This window comes from Chlamydomonas reinhardtii, chromosome 13 (assembly GCF_000002595.2).
Source record: "Chlamydomonas reinhardtii strain CC-503 cw92 mt+ chromosome 13, whole genome shotgun sequence".
NCBI classification, from domain to species: domain Eukaryota; kingdom Viridiplantae; phylum Chlorophyta; class Chlorophyceae; order Chlamydomonadales; family Chlamydomonadaceae; genus Chlamydomonas; species Chlamydomonas reinhardtii.
In genome coordinates, this window is record NC_057016.1 from 1,566,515 (window position 1) to 1,585,561 (window position 19,047).

The 19,047-nt window shown below is 63.8% G+C and overlaps 3 protein-coding genes across 3 annotated transcripts in view; 2 read left to right on the forward strand and 1 right to left on the reverse strand.

The window, feature by feature from the left end:
• Nucleotides 1-3,297, forward strand: part of CHLRE_13g573100v5 (uncharacterized protein) — an 8,773-nt gene extending 5,476 nt beyond the window's left edge. The window contains exons 15-18 of the mRNA XM_043069409.1: nucleotides 1-855; nucleotides 1,193-1,290; nucleotides 1,626-1,704; nucleotides 1,977-3,297. The exon at nucleotides 1-855 is cut by the window's left edge and continues 168 nt beyond it. Coding sequence (XP_042917384.1) covers nucleotides 1-855; nucleotides 1,193-1,290; nucleotides 1,626-1,704; nucleotides 1,977-2,795 — 1,851 coding nt within the window. The 3' untranslated portion in view covers nucleotides 2,796-3,297. The remainder of the gene's footprint in view (nucleotides 856-1,192; nucleotides 1,291-1,625; nucleotides 1,705-1,976) is intronic.
• Nucleotides 3,298-3,299: 2 nt separating this feature from the next.
• On the reverse strand, nucleotides 3,300-14,242 carry CHLRE_13g573150v5 (uncharacterized protein). The gene is made up of 21 exons (XM_001693700.2): nucleotides 13,765-14,242; nucleotides 13,045-13,116; nucleotides 12,790-12,873; nucleotides 12,288-12,393; nucleotides 11,908-11,918; nucleotides 11,445-11,541; nucleotides 11,021-11,105; nucleotides 10,742-10,787; nucleotides 10,390-10,497; nucleotides 10,043-10,075; nucleotides 9,543-9,644; nucleotides 9,065-9,181; nucleotides 8,561-8,683; nucleotides 8,087-8,157; nucleotides 7,471-7,572; nucleotides 6,911-6,995; nucleotides 6,527-6,589; nucleotides 6,132-6,203; nucleotides 5,647-5,723; nucleotides 5,012-5,140; nucleotides 3,300-4,764 (listed from the first exon to the last, which is right to left on the reverse strand). The coding sequence occupies exons 1-21, from the start codon at nucleotides 14,068-14,070 to the stop codon at nucleotides 4,473-4,475; spliced, it is 2,181 nt and encodes a 726-aa protein (XP_001693752.2). The 5' UTR covers nucleotides 14,071-14,242; the 3' UTR covers nucleotides 3,300-4,472.
• Nucleotides 14,243-14,345: 103 nt separating this feature from the next.
• On the forward strand, nucleotides 14,346-19,027 carry CHLRE_13g573200v5 (uncharacterized protein). Its single transcript, XM_043069410.1, has 7 exons — nucleotides 14,346-14,874; nucleotides 15,034-15,822; nucleotides 15,958-16,179; nucleotides 16,506-16,872; nucleotides 17,177-17,601; nucleotides 17,832-17,940; nucleotides 18,165-19,027. The coding sequence occupies exons 2-7, from the start codon at nucleotides 15,284-15,286 to the stop codon at nucleotides 18,609-18,611; spliced, it is 2,109 nt and encodes a 702-aa protein (XP_042917385.1). The 5' UTR covers nucleotides 14,346-14,874; nucleotides 15,034-15,283; the 3' UTR covers nucleotides 18,612-19,027.
• Nucleotides 19,028-19,047: the final 20 nt, after the last annotated feature.

Genomic DNA, 19,047 nt, shown 5'->3' on the forward strand with positions numbered 1-19,047 from the left:
CCGGCGCCGCCTCTGGGCAAGGCCTCCCGGGCCTTCAGCCTGCAGGCCGTCAAGTCCCTGCTCACGCCAGGCGGCGGCAAGAGCAAGCGCAAGCACCATCATCACCACAAGCACCACCACAAGCACAGCAGCCACGTTCGAAGCAGCGGCGGCGGCGGTGTGAGAGCCGGCGAGGGGGAGCAGCAGACCGGCGAGGGTGGCGCCGCTGCAGCTGGCGGCGGCGGCGCCGCTATGGGTGCTGCTGGTGCAAGCCCTGAGGAGGGCGCAAAGCAGAAGGGCAGTGGCTGCGGCAAGCGATCGGGCGGTGGCAAGGAGGGCTCAGCACACACGGCGTGGTCTGCGTCTGCCGGACCCGACGGTGCCAGCAACCACACCGCCCGCACCGACTGCCCTAGCACGGAGGACCAGCCGTACGGCACTTGGGACAGTCCACTGGGCAAGGCTGCGGCCTTGAATGCAGACAACGCCGCCGCCGCCGCAGCAGCAGCCACGCCGCCGCCTCATCCTCTTCAGAAGTCGCCGTTAACAGCTTTGTGCACGGCTACCCAGTCCGCCGCTGCCACGCCGGCGACACACGAGGCCGCCGGCGGTGCTGGCGGCGGCGGCGGGCGCTTCAAGCTGCGGCGGAGGTCGCGTCGGGGCTCGCGCCGGGCGTCGCGCCGTGGCAGTCGCCCCGTGAGTCGCCGCGGCAGCGACGACGGCGCAGACAGTGATGGCGGCCGCAGCCATAGCAGCAGCAGTAGCAGCAGCTCGAGCAGTAGCAGCAGTAGCAGTAGCAGCAGCAGTAGCGGCGGCAGCAAGGAGGACAACGCGCCGCTCATTGAGGCGCTTGAAGTGCTTGAGGACCAACTGGAGGTACGGCGGCGGCGCCGGGTGGCCTGTGTGGATGGGGTGTGTTAGGATAGCACGCAAGGGGCGTGCGATGGGACAGTGTTAAGGCAGGTTGGTGAAGGTGTTCGAACGCCGGAATTGCTGTTCGGACAGCGCACGAGGGGCGGAAGAAAGAAGCGTGTGTGTAAGCAAGGAAGGCGCACAGAGAGAGGGTACGATAATGTGCGTATGGCATTTGGATTGTCTCTCTGATCTCCCTACCTACCTCGTCTCTAACACACGTAGGTTTGTTGCGCCCGATGCCTTGTTGTCCAGTTTACACGTGCACTCAAAACGTAATGCTGTCCCCGCCGCCCCGCAGGATCATCTGGCGGTGGCGGGTCAGCCGCTGGGCATCCTGACCATTGAGGACGTCATCGAGGAGCTGCTGCGGGTGGAGATCATGGACGAGACAGACCAGTGAGCAATGAGAAGCGAGGGGCGGGGGGTGTAGATACCAGCCCACATTAAACCGAACCCAATGCAGTTGAGAGAGGACGAGAGCGTGGCCTGTGCTTTGACAAAGGGGGGTTGTAAATACCAGCCCAAACTAGGGGGGGTATGTGCCCGGGCCCAATGAAATCACCATACCATCCAGGCCATCCAGTCACGAAGATACAAGGGGGAGGCGGGGCGGGGCGGCCTAGGTTTGTGCCACCACGCCACACGCATTCCCCTTCCTCGCCCTCACCCTCGCTCGCTCACACTCCCTCGCTCGCTCCCACGCCCTACCTTTCGCCCACACACGCGCACAGATACGTGGACAACGAGCAATCCAAGTCGGCGGTGGATGCCAAGATGGAGATGAGCCAGGCGCTGCCGGAGCGGCTCAAGGTACGTGCGTACGGCAACGCCGGCACGTGGGGGAGCTGCTTGGGAAGGCGTGCGTGCGGCGCCATGCCCGTCCAAGAGTCCCGGTCCACGGCTGTAGGCCACCCTTACGGCTGGCGACGAAACTGACACGGAGCTGTGTGTGTGCATGTGTGTCTAAAAAAGGGAACGAAAGCCCGCCCGACGACGGCGCTTGAGTTACTTAACACTACCTACCAACTTACCGCGTGTGTGTGTGTGTGTGTGTGTGTGCGACCCGTTGCTTCCTCCCACAGGCCGTGTTTGCGCTCTTCAGCGCGCGCGACACCTCGGGCAACCCCGGCACCCTGGCCCGAGCAGCCGGAGGCGCCGGCACCGCAGGTGGTGGCGGCGGCGGCGGTGGCGGCGGCGGCGGCATACCGCACACCGACAGCCACAGCGCCCTGACCACTCTGGGGCTGGGCGGCATGGGTGCCATCCCCCTGGACCGCCTCCACCAGCTCCACCACCCACACCATAATGCCGTCGCCGCCGCCCCGCCGGGTGCGGCCGCCACTGCAGCTGCCGCCGCCGCGGCAGTGGCGGCAACACACGCCGGTCATGCGGCAGCGGCGCCGCCGCTCAACAGCGCCGACGGCGGAGCCGTCACGCAAGGCATTGCGGGATCACTCCTTGCGCCGGCTGCAGGTGGCGGTGGCGGCGTAGGCAGTGGTGCAAATGCACGTGCAAAATCAGCAGCGGCTCTGGGGCCGTTGCCGGCGGCCGGCGGTTCAAGCCCGCCGAAGCCCGGTTTCGGATTCGGGTTTGGCATCAGCCCGCCGAGGAGTGGGTTGTTCGGGTCTGCGCCCAAGAGCGGTGGCGCAGTCGGCGCCAGCCCGCCCGCTGCTGCTGTGGCGCCAATCGCGGCGGGCTCGGCAGGTTCAGTGGCTCCAGGGGCGGCGGCGGGCCTCTTGGGCGCGAGTGCGGCAGCGGGCGGTGCAGGTGGCGAGGTCTCCAGCGCTGCGGGTAGCCCGGTGGGCATCCCCATTCCCCAGCCGCACCTCCGCCACCACCACCACCACCACCACCACCATGCCCACCACGGCACCCAGCAGCAGCAGCAGCAGCAGCAGTAGCTGCAGTAGCAGCAGTAGCCTGTGTCTACAGATGGCGGGTCCGCGGGGCGCTGGGGTCCCCTGGGTTACGCAAGCGCTGCTGGCACAGGCAGTGCCGTTGGAGGTGGTGCACGTGGGGGTGAATGACGCGCGTGCTGAGCGCACATGGTGAACATAGGACAGAAGCCCCTCGGGATGAAAGATTTGAAGGGGCAGCCTCTCCCTGCCAGGGTTGTTGGAAGTTGGTAGTCGGTGCCGAAAGTGGGTAGACGCAACAATGTTGCAGGTGAAGGTGTATATGATGGCCAGTGCTGATGCAGGCAGAGGGGAAGGGAGATACGAGCGCTGCGACTGGCTGGGTGCTGTGCTGGGCTCGTAGCTGAGCTGCTGGCTTTTCCGGCGGCAAGAGTGCTGACGTGCTGTTACCTCCCCTGGCTGTTTGCAGCATGCGGTCGAATGACGCTTGCTTCACACGGGGAGGGCGTGGGGGGATGCGCGGCGCAAACCCGCCAAGGCACTCGAGCGGCCAATGTCATTGCAATGCACATGGCACAGAAGCAGGCACCCACAGACAGGCCCGTACCCTCCCATTCTAGCCATGCCCGCCCGCCCCACCCAATTGCTCCGCGCCTCAACCCCAGCTGTGCGAGCCCGATTTGCACTACCGCATGTGGGAGGAAGGCCTGACGGCGCGCAAGTCCCACACACCCTAAGGAACGCCCCAGGTCGTCTAAAGTCCTTTTACGGCGTTTCCTGCTACACACTATGTGCTGCGACGCAACATTGCGCCCCATGGTTCCAGGGCGGCCACACATCCACGTGGGGTTCTCATCGATCCGTCGGCCGAGCCGAGCGGCCGCCTGCCCTACGCGCCCAAAGTCCATTCAATCCGCTGACTGCCCGCCGTGCCGCTCACCCCAATGCGTGCCGCACAGCTGCAACCCACGTGTCCAGTTCCGTGGCGCGCACGGCAGCCCTCAAGGCCTAGTACAATGCTCACGACCGCGCCCTACCTTGCATGCTGTGTCAATGGCCTGGCTGGTTGCAGTTGCCAAGCTCATTCCTCCGTACGGGCCGGACTTCTGCCCCCCAAAGACACACCCCAACACACACTCATCTATGCACGAGCATACTCAGCTGCACCACCGATCAATGCTAATATACACGCGCGGCGGCGATCCCATGTCGACAAACACTTACCAGGCTCACTAGTCACCCCACACGATGGCAGCACAGGACATGCTCAAGTACTTGCGGCAATATCGACAAAACAAGCAATAGCGCATACCCCAGCCTCACGCGTCAGCGCATCTTTTATCTGGCTCTTCCTTTCAAGTCTCACATGAATCATGTCTGAGCGTGCCAGCGACACTGCGTGCCGTTGGGCGTGCCGTGCCAGGCCACATCGCGCATCCCCTTAGCTAGGCTTAATGCAGTCGTGAGAAATCACTTCAGATGTTGCCGCAGACTGTGCGGTGCAAGGCTACTCCCGTGCTGCGCCCCCAACGCCCTCAATTGCGTCTCAGCTCCTAGCTGCATCCAGCCTTCGTGAAAACTTTGCAAATACCCATCTGTACAGCCTCCCGCGTAGTCAGCCGCCGTGCTGTGCCAAGCTGCAACATGCCCACACCCCAGCACATCCAGGGTGCCGCCTCCACCTCGCTGGATTCATTGGGTCCCAGTACTTTCGTGCTGTAACTACACCACATCCTGCTCGTGCTCCGGATCCGAATCCGGGTCGTTGGGGTCGTACGGGTTGTAGCCGTTGGATCCAACGTGGATCGACACGCTGAAAGCGTTGCTGCTGGAACCGTTGCTGCTACTGCTGTGCGTGCCGTTGCCCCCGCCATCGCCCGCGACCACGCCGACCCCGCCAGCCGCGGCTGCTACGGCGGCGGCCGCGGCGGCGGCCTGCTGCTGCTTCTTGACGTAGGTGCGCTCGTAGTAGCGCGTGAGGTTGCGGTCGTGTGCGAGCGACTGCGACGGCGACCTGTGGACAGGTGTTTCAACGAGCGCAGCAGGCGGTTTCGTGAGTGTCAACCTTCTTAGGAGGCTCTATGGATAACGCGCGTGTATGCTGGCGGGATTGGTGCCGTGTGGAGCCCCTTCACCACAACATTTCGTGCCTTCCCCACACGCACGCCCACGTGACGCAGCCGTGTCGGCCTGAGCGGCAACCGCGACCGCGCCACTACTCACAGGGTGTCGTAACAACGCAACGCAACGAACACACACACCTGAAGTAGCTGTAGGGCGTGTAGCGCAGGAAGTTGGACACGCGAGATGTGTAGATGTCGGCGTACTTCTCAATCTGCCGGTTGAGTTGCGACTTGTCATTCAGCCCCGCACGGGACAGGTAGCCCCAGCTGCGGAGGGTGGGAAGGGCGGGAGGGGGCCGGGGGGTTGCATTCATGACTATTTAACAAGTGAAGGCGTAGCAGGACCAGATGTCCGCGAGGGGGGGGGAGCGGGGCCAGGTGGTACGGCAGGGTGCCGGGGGAATGGGGGTAACGCAGAGGGGTCAGGCATGGGTTCAAGCGCGAAGGCCCAGGCACACCCGGGTTGGCGCTCCGTGACTACGCAATTGGCGTTTCGGCACTGGGCTCCTGGAAGCGGCATCAGGGATCGCAAAGCCTTGCCCGCTCGCTTCCCAAACGCCAATGCCCCTTTCCACCTTGTGCCGTAACCCACAGCTTCCAAAGTCGCGCCTTCTTTGCCTCGCCGACTTGCAGTTCCCCCTCCCCAGGTCCCTCCCACTCCCTCCTCAGCTGCATCCATCCGCCTCCAGAGCTGGCAGCTGACCTCCCTGTCCTCCCCCCCTACTTCGCTACACTTCTCTGTACCAATCCTTGCAACCCCTCTCCCAACCCACCGCTTGTTGAAGTGCTCGCCGTCCCGCTCCAACGCCGGCCCAATGCGGTCGTCAAGGTGCTCCATTACCATCAGCAGCTGCGGCGATGTAATATAAGGGCAGCCGTTCACGGAGGGCGGAGTGATTCAAGCATGGATTAAGATAAGGATGAAGTTCTGACGTGACGGGGGGGGGGGCGGCGGAGAATCGTGAAGGGGGTGGGGTGCATAAGGTACGTGTGCAGGACAGGAGTTGAACAGGTAGGCGCGAAGGGAGCCGGAAACACGATTGTCATGTGAGGCGGTATGTGCTCATGTGTAGTTGGACGATAGCAGTGTTGTGGCGGGGGCGGAATGCGCCGGCACCGCCCCGGCGGTGTTGACCTATCGCGCAGCACCTGCCGCCCTCTCGCCCCCTGTCTGCCCAGGTGCGCCAGTGTTACCCGCGCCAGTGTTTCGTTGATGCCCTCTCCCCCCCTTCCTGCCCAGGCGCCCCAGGTGCCCCACCTGCGCCAGTGTTTCGTTGATGCCCTCCTCGTCCTCAAAGGAGGCGTTGGCGGTGTGGCCGTGCACCCAGCGCTGTGTGCGTGTATGTTTTGGGGGAGGGGTGACCGTGAAGAAGTGAAGGCGTAGAACAGTAATACAGGGGGGGCGTGGAGGTGCAGGTGGCGGTGATGATGGGGACAGAGAAGACGGGGGCGGGAAGATGGGCATTGCGTGTACTTCCGGGCTGCACGGGGAACGTCAGCATACTGGCTGGCACCTGAACACACGAGCTAACCCGCGAGCCTGCCAGGGCTACCTGCCACTGCCAAGGCGCGTCACCCGCCCCCGTGCTGCGACTTCCGGTAAAGCTGCGGCTTGCTTGCGATCTCCCCTCCCGCTCCCTTCTGTCTTCCTACCTGGCGGCTGAGCCGCAGCTGGTTGAACACGTCACCAATCAGCTCCTTCTTCATCATCAGCTCCTGTTGTGACCGTGCGGGTACGGTGTGGTGATGAAACGCTTACGTCAGCACCGCATGAGCAGCCAGGCAGGGGGGGCCACCCTGCTGTAACACGGCGTCATGTTCACACACGCCCCAAACCCAACTGGCTTCAGCCGCCATCCTTCAACCCCAGCATCCCGCATGCCGGCCGCCCCCGCGGCCTTGTGCTGCTCCCTGCTGCTGCTCCCTTCCGTGCTGCTCCCTGCTCTTGCTCCCTTCCCCACTGCCCCCCTGCTTTTGCTCCCTTCCCTGCTGCTGCCCCCCTGCTGCTGCTGCTGCTGCTCTCTGACGTCCCCACACCTTGAGCGCGTCCCGGTGCGGGCGGCCCCGGGCCAGTGCGTCGATCTCCAGCTCCAGCTCCCGAATGACCAGCGCCGTGCGCCACCTGCGGCGGCGGCGGCGGCGGCGGCGGCGTGTGCTGTGTCCAGAAGCTGGCCGGGTCCCCATGTGTGTGTGCCTGGAGGCGGCTAAAGAGACGCAGGGAGCACGCGAGGAGGTGCACGCGCCGGTGTGCGCGTGATGCGCATGGGGTGACGTCGCGTGTCACACGGGATGATTGGATCGGTGAGCGCTCAAGCGCTGAACTCCGCAGCGCAAGTGGCGGACACGTGCGTACGACAGCCACACCAGCCACACCCGCCACTGCCACCGCCGCCGGCGTCGTAGAACGAGTCACGTCTAATCATGCCTGGACCTCACGCCGCCTCACGCCAGGTAACCACGCGACACAAATGAATGCTGTGTCCACTGGATAGCCCCCCCCCGAGCACTTGCAACTTGCGGGTTATTCCGTTCTCCATGAATGGCTACCGCCTGCCCCACACACACTCCCAGCTTTTGTTCCTGACTATTACACACACCTGAAGTTTATCTTGGCCAGGGCCGCGTCCGTGTAGATGTGGTCGCCCACATACAGTAGGTCGTCGCCCTCCACACCCAGAGCCTTCTCCACCATGCGGGCACTGCACCGACACACGCAAGCAACAGCCAGGTCAAAAGGTAGATAAAATGGTCGTGGGAGTGAGTGGTAAAAATGTGATGGTGGTGAAGGATATGGGTTACGCATCCCTCACAAGGGGGTTGGGGCTGCTGTTCAGTAGGCGCGCGGTTGTGGGCGTCGAGGGTGGTGTGCACGGCAGAAGCTCTGCATGTGAGCATGTGCCTCGTGCCTCCACCCCGCACACACGCGGGCCGCTGTCTTCATGGCCGTCACACACACACACACACACACACACACACACACACACACACACACACACACACACACACACACACACACACACACACACACACACACACACACACACACACACACACACACACACACACACACACACACACACACACACACACACACACAGACAACACACACCAGCACACACACACACTTGGGCTTTCATGTCTTTTTCTAGACTCAACGCGCCCGCCCCGCCCGACCAGTGCCCAGCAGTGCCAGTCCAGGTCGCACGCGCCCACCTGCCGCCACAGTAAAGGCCGCCCTTGCACGCGCCCAGCACTGGCCGCATCAGCCCGTCGGGCGTCACCACCTGGACAGCACCAGGGGCGGGGGGTGGATGGGGGTACAGGAGGCGGTTGCGGCGAGTGGGGATGGCAGGCGGCGGTTGGCGGTCGGCCGTTACATATACATGGCAGACCCCTCACTCGTGTGCCTTACTCGTTTAGGTGTTCGGCTGCCTCGAATTGTGTGAGGAACAACGTCATTTAAGTCAGGCGCATAACGTACGGCCCCGGACCTGCCAAGCGCACCACCACGTTGTGCCCTCATGCTGTGCACGCGGTGTACCGTACTCCGCAACTCTCCCACACCCCCACCCCACCCCTGTCCTCAGCAAATGCGTCCTGTCATGCGTCTTCTTACTATTATTATTGAAAGTGGTGAAGCAATTCCTTCCCATGCTCCCTCGCGCTTATCCTGCCCACGCCTCCTACCTCGTACAGCGACATGTTGTAGTTGAAGAAGTCGGGTTTGCGTGCCATGACGATGACCATGTCGAATAGGTCGCGCCACCGCATGCCGCTGGGAAGGAAAGGGTCGTAGGCGAACGACATCATCTGGCGGGGGCGGGGGCGGGGGCGGGGGCGGGGGCGGGGGCGGGGGCGGGGGCGGAGTGGGGTTACGATAATGATAATTGAGAAGAAGCGAAGGCGTAGCCAGGTACATGGGGGTGAAAGGTGGTGTTTGGGCGTGTTAAGAAAGTAGGAAGCACATGGGGGAAGGGGGCGACGCTGTGCATGCGAGGTGCGTGCGAGGGCGTGGCGTGAACGGGTTGAGAAACGCAGAAAGGAAAGCGGCAGGGCGTTGAGCTGCACTTACACCTACACCCTACGTAACATGCCGCGTGGAGGGACGCCAACATTTCGCGCGCGTGCCCTGATGCCCCCCAGCCGGCCATTCTCCTTTAACCCCCATCCCGCTGTGTTTCTGTAGCCCACCTTGTTTGTGTACTCGTAGTCGGAGTTGGTGATGAGCAGCAGCTGCTTGCCGCTGTCGCGCTGGTCCAACAGCGTCTGCGCCATCTCCGGATCCAACTCCACGTAGCGCTCCGGAGCCTGCGGGGTGGTGGGAGGGACGGGGAGGCGACGTGCGTGTGGGGGGGGGCGGGGGGGGAGGGAGAGGGGCGGAGGTAAGGAGGGCAGGAGGCGTCTCAGATTTGGGTTTGGGATTCAGGCACAACTGATGTGCGGCGCAATGCACGTGTGCTGACAGGGGACGCGAAACGATCCTCCATGCACAGCAGGGGTTTCGAAACAATACATAACCGTACATTGCCATTCATAGCCCACACAGTACGACAGTGTTCCGAGATACGGCACCGCATCTCTCCTCCTCCTTATTGCCCTCGTCCCTTGTCCCTCTTATCCTCCTCCCCCTCCCAGACATGCACAGGCACGCACGCCACGGCACGCGCACCTGGATGATCTCGGCCTTGAGTTTCCCCTCCACGTGTGTGCGGTACAGCGCCTTGCTCACCATGCCGTACAGCGCCTGGTAGCTGATGTTGCCAGTACCCACCTGGGGGGGAGTTACATTCATGTTTATTCAAGAAGTGAAGGCGTAGCCAGGAACAGTTAAGTAGCAAAGGGAAGGAGGTAGCCGTGCATGGGGAGCGCAATAATTACCACGTAGAGAATGGGGAGGTTACCGTATTGCACAAGTTTGGGGGGAGGGGAGAGGAACGCGGGGAGAAGAAGTGGGAGCAGGCGGGGGTAGATAAGCGTGTGTGTACGTGCTGGGGGCGACGTATGATCAACACCCACTAGACTGCGTGCTGCGCGCACGCCCCGCCCGGCCTATCCTTACCCCGCCCTATCCCTAGCCAAGCCGCGCAACGCCATACCCCACCCATCCACCCACCCACCCACCCACGCACGCACGCACGCACGCACGCACGCACCCACCCACTCACGCACCTGGAACATGCCCAGGTCCAGTCGGTCCACCAGCTGCGTGTGTATGGGGAGTGGGCGAGGGATTCAACAGTGAACCAATTCCCACGGAGCGGCGGCTGGGGCAGCCTCAGGGGCCTTGGGTTTACCAGCTGCCGCACATGGCACATACACACCCACACCCGCACATACACGTCTCCCCGCGTGCGCAGTGGCCCTCCCCCAGTCGCCGAGCACACTTGGTGTCACACACATAGTCGTCCCATACACTCTCCTGCGCGTCTTGTTCACTTCAACACAGTCCTCCCAAAACACACCCACGCCCCCCACCCCCCCCCCACCCACACGCCCACACACGCCCACGCACCCACCTGCATGTACATGACGGCCTCACTGACGCTGAACAGTGTGTTGAGGAACACCCAGCGGCCCTCGTTGCGCAGGTTCACCACCTCACGACCGTACAGCTCGCGGATCTCCTGCGGGCCGTGTGCGCGTGCGTGTGCGGGTCGGAATAAAAGATTCAAACACAAGCATGTGTATTTGCATATGTGTGCATGTACAGCTTTGTGTGTCTGTGTGAGAAGGGAAAGAGGCACGCAGGACAGTTTGTAGCATGCGGCGCAACGCTCATGAGAATGTTGTTGTATGCTGTTGGGAAAGGACAATAACATGTACCGCTAACCTTTCACCCGACCCCCACCAGCAGTGCTGTCGACGCACCTGCCAGTTGAGCATCCGCGTGCCGTGCATGGCGCGCTTCACAAGACTGTGGCGGCGTTGGAGGCGTGTGTTCATACGCGAGGGGGGTCCAGGGTGTGAATGGAATTGCAGTGGACGCGTGTGCGAGGGACACATGGGTAGCAACGAGCTAGGAAACATGATCCCCTGCGCCCGTCGCCCCCGCCCGCGTAAACGCAGCCGAAACGACAGCTCTCAGTGCGAATGCTCAGGTTCCAAATAAACAACTCGTAATGCTGACGTCTACACGACAACACTCACCCGAATCTGTCCACCTTGATCAGGTTGCCAAACTCCTTGTCCATGATCAGACCGCGGATGACCAGGTCTGGGTCGAAGCGCAGACCTGAGGACCGGCGAGATGGGCGTGGCAGAGGCAGGAGGCAGAGGGAGGACGCGGTGAGTTGGAAGGCCGGGTCGCGACGGTGATCAAGATTGTGTACATCACATCCTGGCTCGTGCGAGTCATGTCGCAGCCGCATCAACACGCCGCACAGGCCAGGCTGACCGGGCGGCTGGGCAGGGCTGCAGAATGCTGTGCGCCCTCCACCGTCCGCCCTCCGCCTTGCTCCGCCTTCCTCCGCCTTCCCCCGCCTGTTGTAATTCCCGGGGCGGCCCCAGTCCCAGTCCCCGTCCCTTCTGCCGCCCCCCACCCACCCGCTCCTGCTGCCCCCCCTCCCCTCACCGTCCACCGGCACGCCCTGCTGCCTCAGCGTCTCCAGCCCGTACTCGTAGGCGCGGCCCTCCCAGGCGTTCACGTCGTAGTGGATCAGCGTGTAGTCCTGAGGCGGGGTTGAGGGGGGAGGGGGCGGGGGGGAGTGCAAGGATGTTGTAAATGCGATACAGGATGCACTGAAGACTGCAGGAAGATGGAATGGGCGGCGTGTGTTTACAGAGCAAAGGGACCGCACGCGCGTGGTTATTTATTCTTGCAAAGCGGCTGCCAAATCCCAAAGAAGCCGGGTGGGGCGCATGCTGGCGGGCTATGGTGGGGTGGGGCGCGGCGCAGAGGAGGTGAGCAGGGGAGCAGCTGAGGTGATGTGCCCGGCTATGTATCCAGCCCGCTAGCCAACATTCCAGCCCGCTAGCCAACATTCCCCAGCCCCAGCCCCAGCCCCAGCCCCCGCCCCCGCCCGCTCGCCGCTCACCATGTCATAGCCTGCACCACGAGCCGCATGGGGGTGGACGCGGTGTGACGTGGACCAGCAGGAGCGCGGTCGGCGGTCGGGCGGTGCCACGCACGTGCGCGGGGGTCAAGTGGGCGTCAGATTACCGGCCGCAATGCGGCAAGTGGGTGATTGGCATCGATAGAGGTTGCTGAGGTCCCTTCACGTCCGCGGCCCAGATGCACGCAGGCCCCTGTGCCCGTACCCCTGCCGGGCTCGGTCACATGCCGCGACCCCACCACCCCAACCCAGCCAACCCAACGTAATCCAGCCCAAGTGTCCAGCCCCCCACACACCCGCACCGCACCCTGCCCCAGCCCCAGCCCCCTCTCTGCCCACCCCTCACCCCCCAGCCGCCCCACCGATGGCCTTGATGCTCCTGAGGTTGAGTGTGCGGCTGCAGTAGATGGCCCGCTGCGGGTTGCCGTCGGGAAAGGACTCGGGCACGTCCAGCACGTCCAGCACAGACTGCAGCGGGGCAGATGGGGTTGGGGTTGGGGTGGGGCTGGTAGTTCGTTCAAGTTCCACAAGAAACCATGGCCAATCCGGGGGGGGGGGGGTGAGAGGAGGGCGAGGTAGAAGCGGTGGAGCGCGGTGTGTGGCGTGTGTCGGGACTGAAGCAAGATGGGTGGGTGGTAGCGGTGTGATCTGCGTAGCGGTAGGCATGCCTGGAACCCACTTTCGTGCGTCCACCTGTGCCCCCCGCCCATTCCCACACCCACCCCAACTCCCACAGCCACCACCACCACCACCACCACACACGCCCTCCATACCCACCCCAACCCCAACCCTTAACACCCACACCTCAACCCCATCTCTCCACCCGCTCCTTCCACCCCCACCCCCAACCACCCCTCCGCCCACCTGTGTTGCCGCCTTGAGCTTGGCCAGCGGCAGGTCGTAGATGTCGTCCAGCTGCTGCATGCCAAACACGTTGATCACACCCACCTGCAGCACCAGCCCGGGGCAAGGCAGCGATGTAACCAGCACCCCGAGGCAGCGTGCTGAGTGGGTCAGTGGATCAGTATCAGGACAGTCCGCACATACACACACACACACAAACATACATGCATACATACACACACAGACACACACATGCCGCGCTTCCGCCCTCCCCACCTTGCCCTTCCTCAGGCTGTCCACCAGGTGCAGGTGCAGGTTGCCCTCCGTGCTCTCACCCAGGAAGTCGATCTGTGGTGGGGAGCAGGACGAAGGGATTTCCATGGCGCATGTCTGGTCATGGACAGGGCAGTGCAGGGAACAGACGGGCCCCCGCGTCGGTCTTGTCGTACGATAGCTGTTACGCAGGCACACTGATGCTGCGTCCGCACATAATGGATACCGTTACAAGGATAATAGTTCGGCTGGCGACACGCTGTAGGGGCCACGCCAGCGTCGCGCTAACGGGCTGGGCCCGGCAGCACCTGCTCCCTATCAACGCGCCTGGGCTACAGCCCCGCAGGGGCCCAGCCACGCACGCCGGGGAGCCCGGCCACCTGGGCTGCGCCCTTGACTCCCCGTGGCGCGACTAAGGTCCCCGCCTTCCTGCCCCTGTAACTGGGTTACTGGAGGTCCAGCCCCTTCCCGTCCCCTGCAGGCCGCTGCCGCTGCGTCTCCACCTGCCCGGAGCAACAGCGAGAGGCCCCTGAAGGGCTGCAGCCTAAGCAAGCATCACTCCATGCGACCCAGCTGAATCCAGCCCCACCAGCCGCACGACGCCTGTGCCACGCAGCCACACGCCGCCGCGTGCCCTTCCCCACAAGGGCACGCCACGCCGCGCCGTCCGGGCTCCACAGGTTGGCATTGTATGCTGTAGCCCCCTCTGTCTTTGTTCCTCACCTCCGCCTCATCCTGCTGCACCGCATCCACGAGCCCAGTGCTCGTCGCGAAGGCCTCCTCCAGGGGGTTCGCGCTCAAATCAGTCAGCGCGCCGGTGGTGTCCGCGGGCGATGGCTGCGAAGGCGGGGCCGGGGACCCGACCCCCGAAATTCCGCCAGCGCTGCACTGGCATACCGCTGCGCTCCGAGACCTGATACCTGGTGAAGGTGCTACGCGCACGGGTGCGCAGGGCCTCCGCCCAGCCTGCGGGCCCCCATGAGTGCCAGGGCCAGGGCCCGCTAGACGCCCGTCTACAGCGAGCCGCATGCCGTTTTTGACAGTGACGGCCAGTAACTACTTGTAGGATGTATCAGCCAAAGCGGAAGCGGGAGTTTTGCACTCAGTGCGTGCTAAAAAACGAGTTCAATTTCACGTTACGCCAGGTAAGCGCGGGCGCCTAATGCCTCTTGCAGATAGCAGCTCAGTCACTCGCGTTCAGTCACACCACACGCGGGAGAACGCGAGAATGTATCTTGTGAAACGACGCATATGCATGGGCACATGCTCTGCGATCGCGCTAACGTCAGCCGTTGCGCAAACCCGTTGGGCAGTCGAATATATCTTGTGGCCGGCAAATTGACACAGCACAGCGGCAGGGGCTCGCGAGCGGTTTGCACACGGCACATCAACGAGGGCACAATATGCCAGTGAGCCACAGCTTCTGGCATGCAAAAGAATCAAATTCAGGCAGCGGGGAGGCAACAGGGGCGGCGGGGGGCATCACACTGCACAGGACAGGACCGGGGCCAGTTACACGGCACACTATCGGAAGTGGTCACCTGGTCTTCGCCAACACGGAGCCCAGGCCAACACCTAGCGTGACGATGCCCGACCGTAGCACGCAAGCGAACGCAAAAAGGACTGTTCTGCTTTAGGACAGGTTCTGGTGTAGGACAAGTTAACTGACGTGCCCAGGCCCTCGGCAACCTGACTGTGCGGCGTGCACTGGACAGTTCCCATTCCACACTGAAGCGCCTGGCGCCCTTCGCACCAACCCGCGATGCTAGCTTTATGATGTCATGCCAAGCCGTGGCATGCAGGGGGCCATTGGAGCCAGGCCGGCGCGGGCAGGTAGGCAAGGGAACCCACAGCCGTCGGTCTTGGACCGCACCCCCCCAACTCCATTGGAAGAAGCGATGCTGGAATGAAGTCGAGTCCCAGCTCGCAAATGCAGCTCACAACTTACGAACGTTGCTGAGTCTCGACTACATAACGTTTGCCCTGGCTCAGGTGAAGACTTGACATGGCAGCTGCAGCAGCGGCGGCGGCAGCGCTCGGCGGCGGCAGTTGCACGCGTCGGCTCCGCCGCTGCCCCGCACCCGCGCAGCTGATGCTCTTGCTCCTACCCCTGATGCTCTCAACGGGAGTTTCCTCAGTCGCCACTCGCACAGCTGACGCAGGGACGCGCGGCAGCGGCGCAGGTGCGCTGCATGCTGGCGGCTCGGCACCAGAGCACCTCAGGGAACAGCAGCAGGCCCCAATGCAGCTCGGACGCGCACGATCAGAGGGCACGGAGCAGGCCGGCCAGTATGCAGCACTGCACCCGCTCACCTCTAAGAATGTTCCAGCACGTTCTGCCTCCGATGAATCTAGCGCAGAGGGTGTAGATATTGCACGGGCGAGCACGGAGAACGATGGCAGTGGCAGCGGAACTAGCAGCGGCAGTAGCAGCGGAAGCTCCGCTCGGCGTCTGGCGGCAACCAGGGCAGGCAGCGGAGCTGAAGGTGAAGGCGGCGAGGGTAAGCAGCAGCCCGCGCTTGTGGATGGGACCAACCGCAGTAGCAGCAGCGCTAGCACCGCACGCCACGACGGCATCAGCGACGACACTGGCGTGGCCGCACAACGGCTGCTGCGGCCGGCGGCTACAGCCGCCGCACCGCTGCCGAAGCCGGAGCCGCGCCCGCAGCAGCAGAACCAGGATCCCGATGCTATGGATCATGGGGAGGCGGATCCGATGGTGGTGGTGGTGCCGCCGTACGAACAGTTCCGGTACGACATCGCCATGAGCACTGGATCCAGGTGGGCGGCGCCAACGTTACTGACGGTTAGGACCGGAGCGTGCCCCGTCACGTTCGAAACAGACCGTAACGCCCGGGAGCAACCGTGTACGGCACCAGAACCGTTATGCCACCAACGCCGCCCTGACGTGCACAGGCCGCAGTACGGCGCCACCTTCTCCACGTGCCTGGTGGGCCTGATGGCGAGCGGCGCCATGGGGGCTGCCCGCCGCCTGCACCTGCTGCTGAGCGACGGGTCGCTGCTAGCCCGCCACTCGCTGCTGTACAACCTAGCACACATGCCAACTGCCGTACGACTGAGCCTGTACGATATGGAGGGCGGGTCGCGGTCCATGCGCGCGCGCAACGTGTTCTACCAGTTGAGTTGGTTGGGAGGATGGGGGGTGGCCGGCTGGGTGGCCGGGTGGGGGCTGCGCGGAGTGGCGTACAGCCGTTCATGGGGGACGGAGTGCTTACATCACAAGGTTGAAGTGTTGACGTCCAGTGGGAGGCGGTGAGGTTGGGGGGAGAGGGTAGGGTGGGAAGGGGAAATAAAGGGTACGGGCAGCGGTGATGGCGCGCGTGCTGTGTCAAGGGCACTATGAAAGGCAACGGATGGCCTAGTGCCGCATGCGTGACCGCTGCATCGTTTCACACGCTAGCACCCACCTCACATCGGTGTTCCATGCTGACTGGCTTGCCCAGGCTACTTCTGACCCCGGACCTTCCAGCACCTTCCGGCCCCGCCACACCTCCAACGCTGACGACCGTGGCAGACGCAGCAACTGCGGTTGTCAAAGACCGCACCCGCTCTAGCGGCAGCAGCACCACCAGCACCACCAGCACCAGTAACCAAGTCAAGGGCCCGGTAGCCGCCACCGAACCCGCCGGGCGCCGGCGAGGGGAGGAGCGCCTGCTGCAGGCGGCGGAGGCAGGGGTGAATCCTGTTGACGGTGATCGCGATATCGGTGGCGGTGGCGGTGGCGGTGATGACTCCGACCCGCACCTGAGCAACCTGCCCACGCTGCTGCTCGAAGATGATGTGTGGCCCGTAGACGACTTCCCGCGCAAGGTGGGTACTGGGGGGTGTTTGCACCCGGGGTGGGTGGTTGAAGGGGCGGCTTTGGGCGGAGGGGCGTCAGATGGAGCCGCTGCAGCCGCTGCCGCTGGTGCGGTTCGGTGTGTGTGTGTGTGTGTGTGTGTGTGTGTGTGTATGGCCTGCAGGCGTAAGCGGCCTCACAGCCAACACGCCCCTTATTGCCATGCCACCAGTAAATGCGGATAGTCAAATCGATTTGTGTTTGACCTCCTTTGCCTTCTGGCCCGCGCCGCTGACCTGCTCCCACTCGCGCCTGGCTGGCCTCCCCACCTGCCAGCTGCATGACGTGGTGGCCCAGGCCGCACGCCGCACCCGGGGCGGCCCCTTCGCCATCAAGTTGTACCTCAGCACCAGCATTCCTAGCGCTGCCGCGGCCGGCCCCGGCAGTAGCAGCCCCGGCCCCAGCAGTAGCAGCAATGCCCGCAGCATCCGCAGTAGCAAGTCTGCGGCCGGAGGCGCCGGCAGCAACAGGAAGAAGGGCGGCAGCATGAAGTTCGGCACGCTACCAGAGATAAGGCGCCTGCACGCGCTGACGTGTAGCAACGTGCAGCCCACCTCGTTTGAAGCCGTGCTCGCGGCGGGCCACGCGGCGGGCGCGCGGGCGGGGCGGCGCGACGAGCCTGGCGGCGTGGGGCGTGCCGTCATGGTCAGCGTCAACGCCTCGATCCCTGAGCGCTACCGCATCAAGCCCCGCACATACAAGTGAGGAGTGGGTTGTGTGGGCAGAACCTGTACAGCTCTACAGAGCGCAGGGATGAGCCAAAGATGCAGAGTGTGCGGGCAGTGCCAGGCTACCTCATTCCAAGAAACGTAGCTCTTCACCCATCACACGCGAATTCCCGTCCACCACCCGTGTCTAACTGCTCTAACACTTTACCCTGGTTGCCCCTGGATCCATGCCGTCCGCCTCTGCTGCCAACACTGCCGTACAGGTGGGGTGCGCAGGGCTTGTACCTCAGTGACGGGCGGCTGAGGCGGCGGCTTGCGGCTTGCTTCTTGCAGTACACCGACCAGAAGTATGAACGACAGCGGCGGTACAAGGTACGCGTAACCGCTGCGTGATTGGTAGCAAGCATGGCGGCGTGGCGCTGATCAGGCGACAGCGAGCATGTTCTAGGATACAGGGGCGGAGGACGGATTGCGGTGGACGCGGGCGATGGGCTGGGACGAGCAGGCAAAGGCGGCGCGGGCCGACGGGGCTTGGGTTACAAGTAACCGCTTGCCCCGTCGTTTCTTGCACGCCCGCCCACCTCCTGCGCGTTCAGGACTGGCCCCTGAAGATGTGTCTGGGGGAACTGTCGGGCATCTCACCCGACCAGGACAGCAACGGAAACAGCAGCAGCAGTAGCAGCGGTGGCGGCAGCAACGGCGGCGGCGGCGGTACCGGTGGCCCAGGCCGGCACCTCACCGGCAAGCGCAGCCGCGGACACAGCAGTAGCGCAGACGCCGCCAGGCCTACCTTGAACCCCAGCACCAGCACCAGCACAAACTACCTCCAGGAGTCACAGCCGCACCAGCCGCACCAGCAGCAACCGCCCCGTGCCTTCCCGCGTGTGACCGTGTTTGACAGCGGCCGCTCCCTGCTTCAGCACGTGGGCGCCGCCTCCAGCCTGTTTGGCGGCGCGGCGGACAACGGGCGCTACCACCGCGCCTGCAGCTTCCCGTTCCTGGAGAAGCTGCCCGCGGAGGACGAGCCCGGCGACTGGATCTGACCGCGACGTGACGTGCGTGACGGCCAGTGCTGCTGCGCTGCTGGGAGTGACACCGGTGTGTGTTTGTTTGTGACGGTGGATATAGGGCCTGGGGGGTCGGAGGGCGGGTGGTGGGGTTGCTGGCGGGGTTGCTAGCAGGGCTGTTGCCTGCGTGCATGCTGCTTCAGAGGAGTGAATCTCTGATCTCAGGCTTGGCTGGTCGCTGGGATGGTCAAGGCATCAAGCGCGGAACGCACGGGCGGATGAATGTGAGGTTGGAGGCCGCCTGTACATTGGTGCCGGCGCGGTGCCATAAGGTTGTGCGGCGCAAGGTGCTGCGAGGGTCCGTGCCTCAGCGATCTGTGGTCCTGATGGCCGCGTTAACAAAGCTCTGGCTCGTGATGGAACATGGCAAGGGGCAGGAAAGCGTAGTCCCGATGTGTGTGGCTCCCACCCG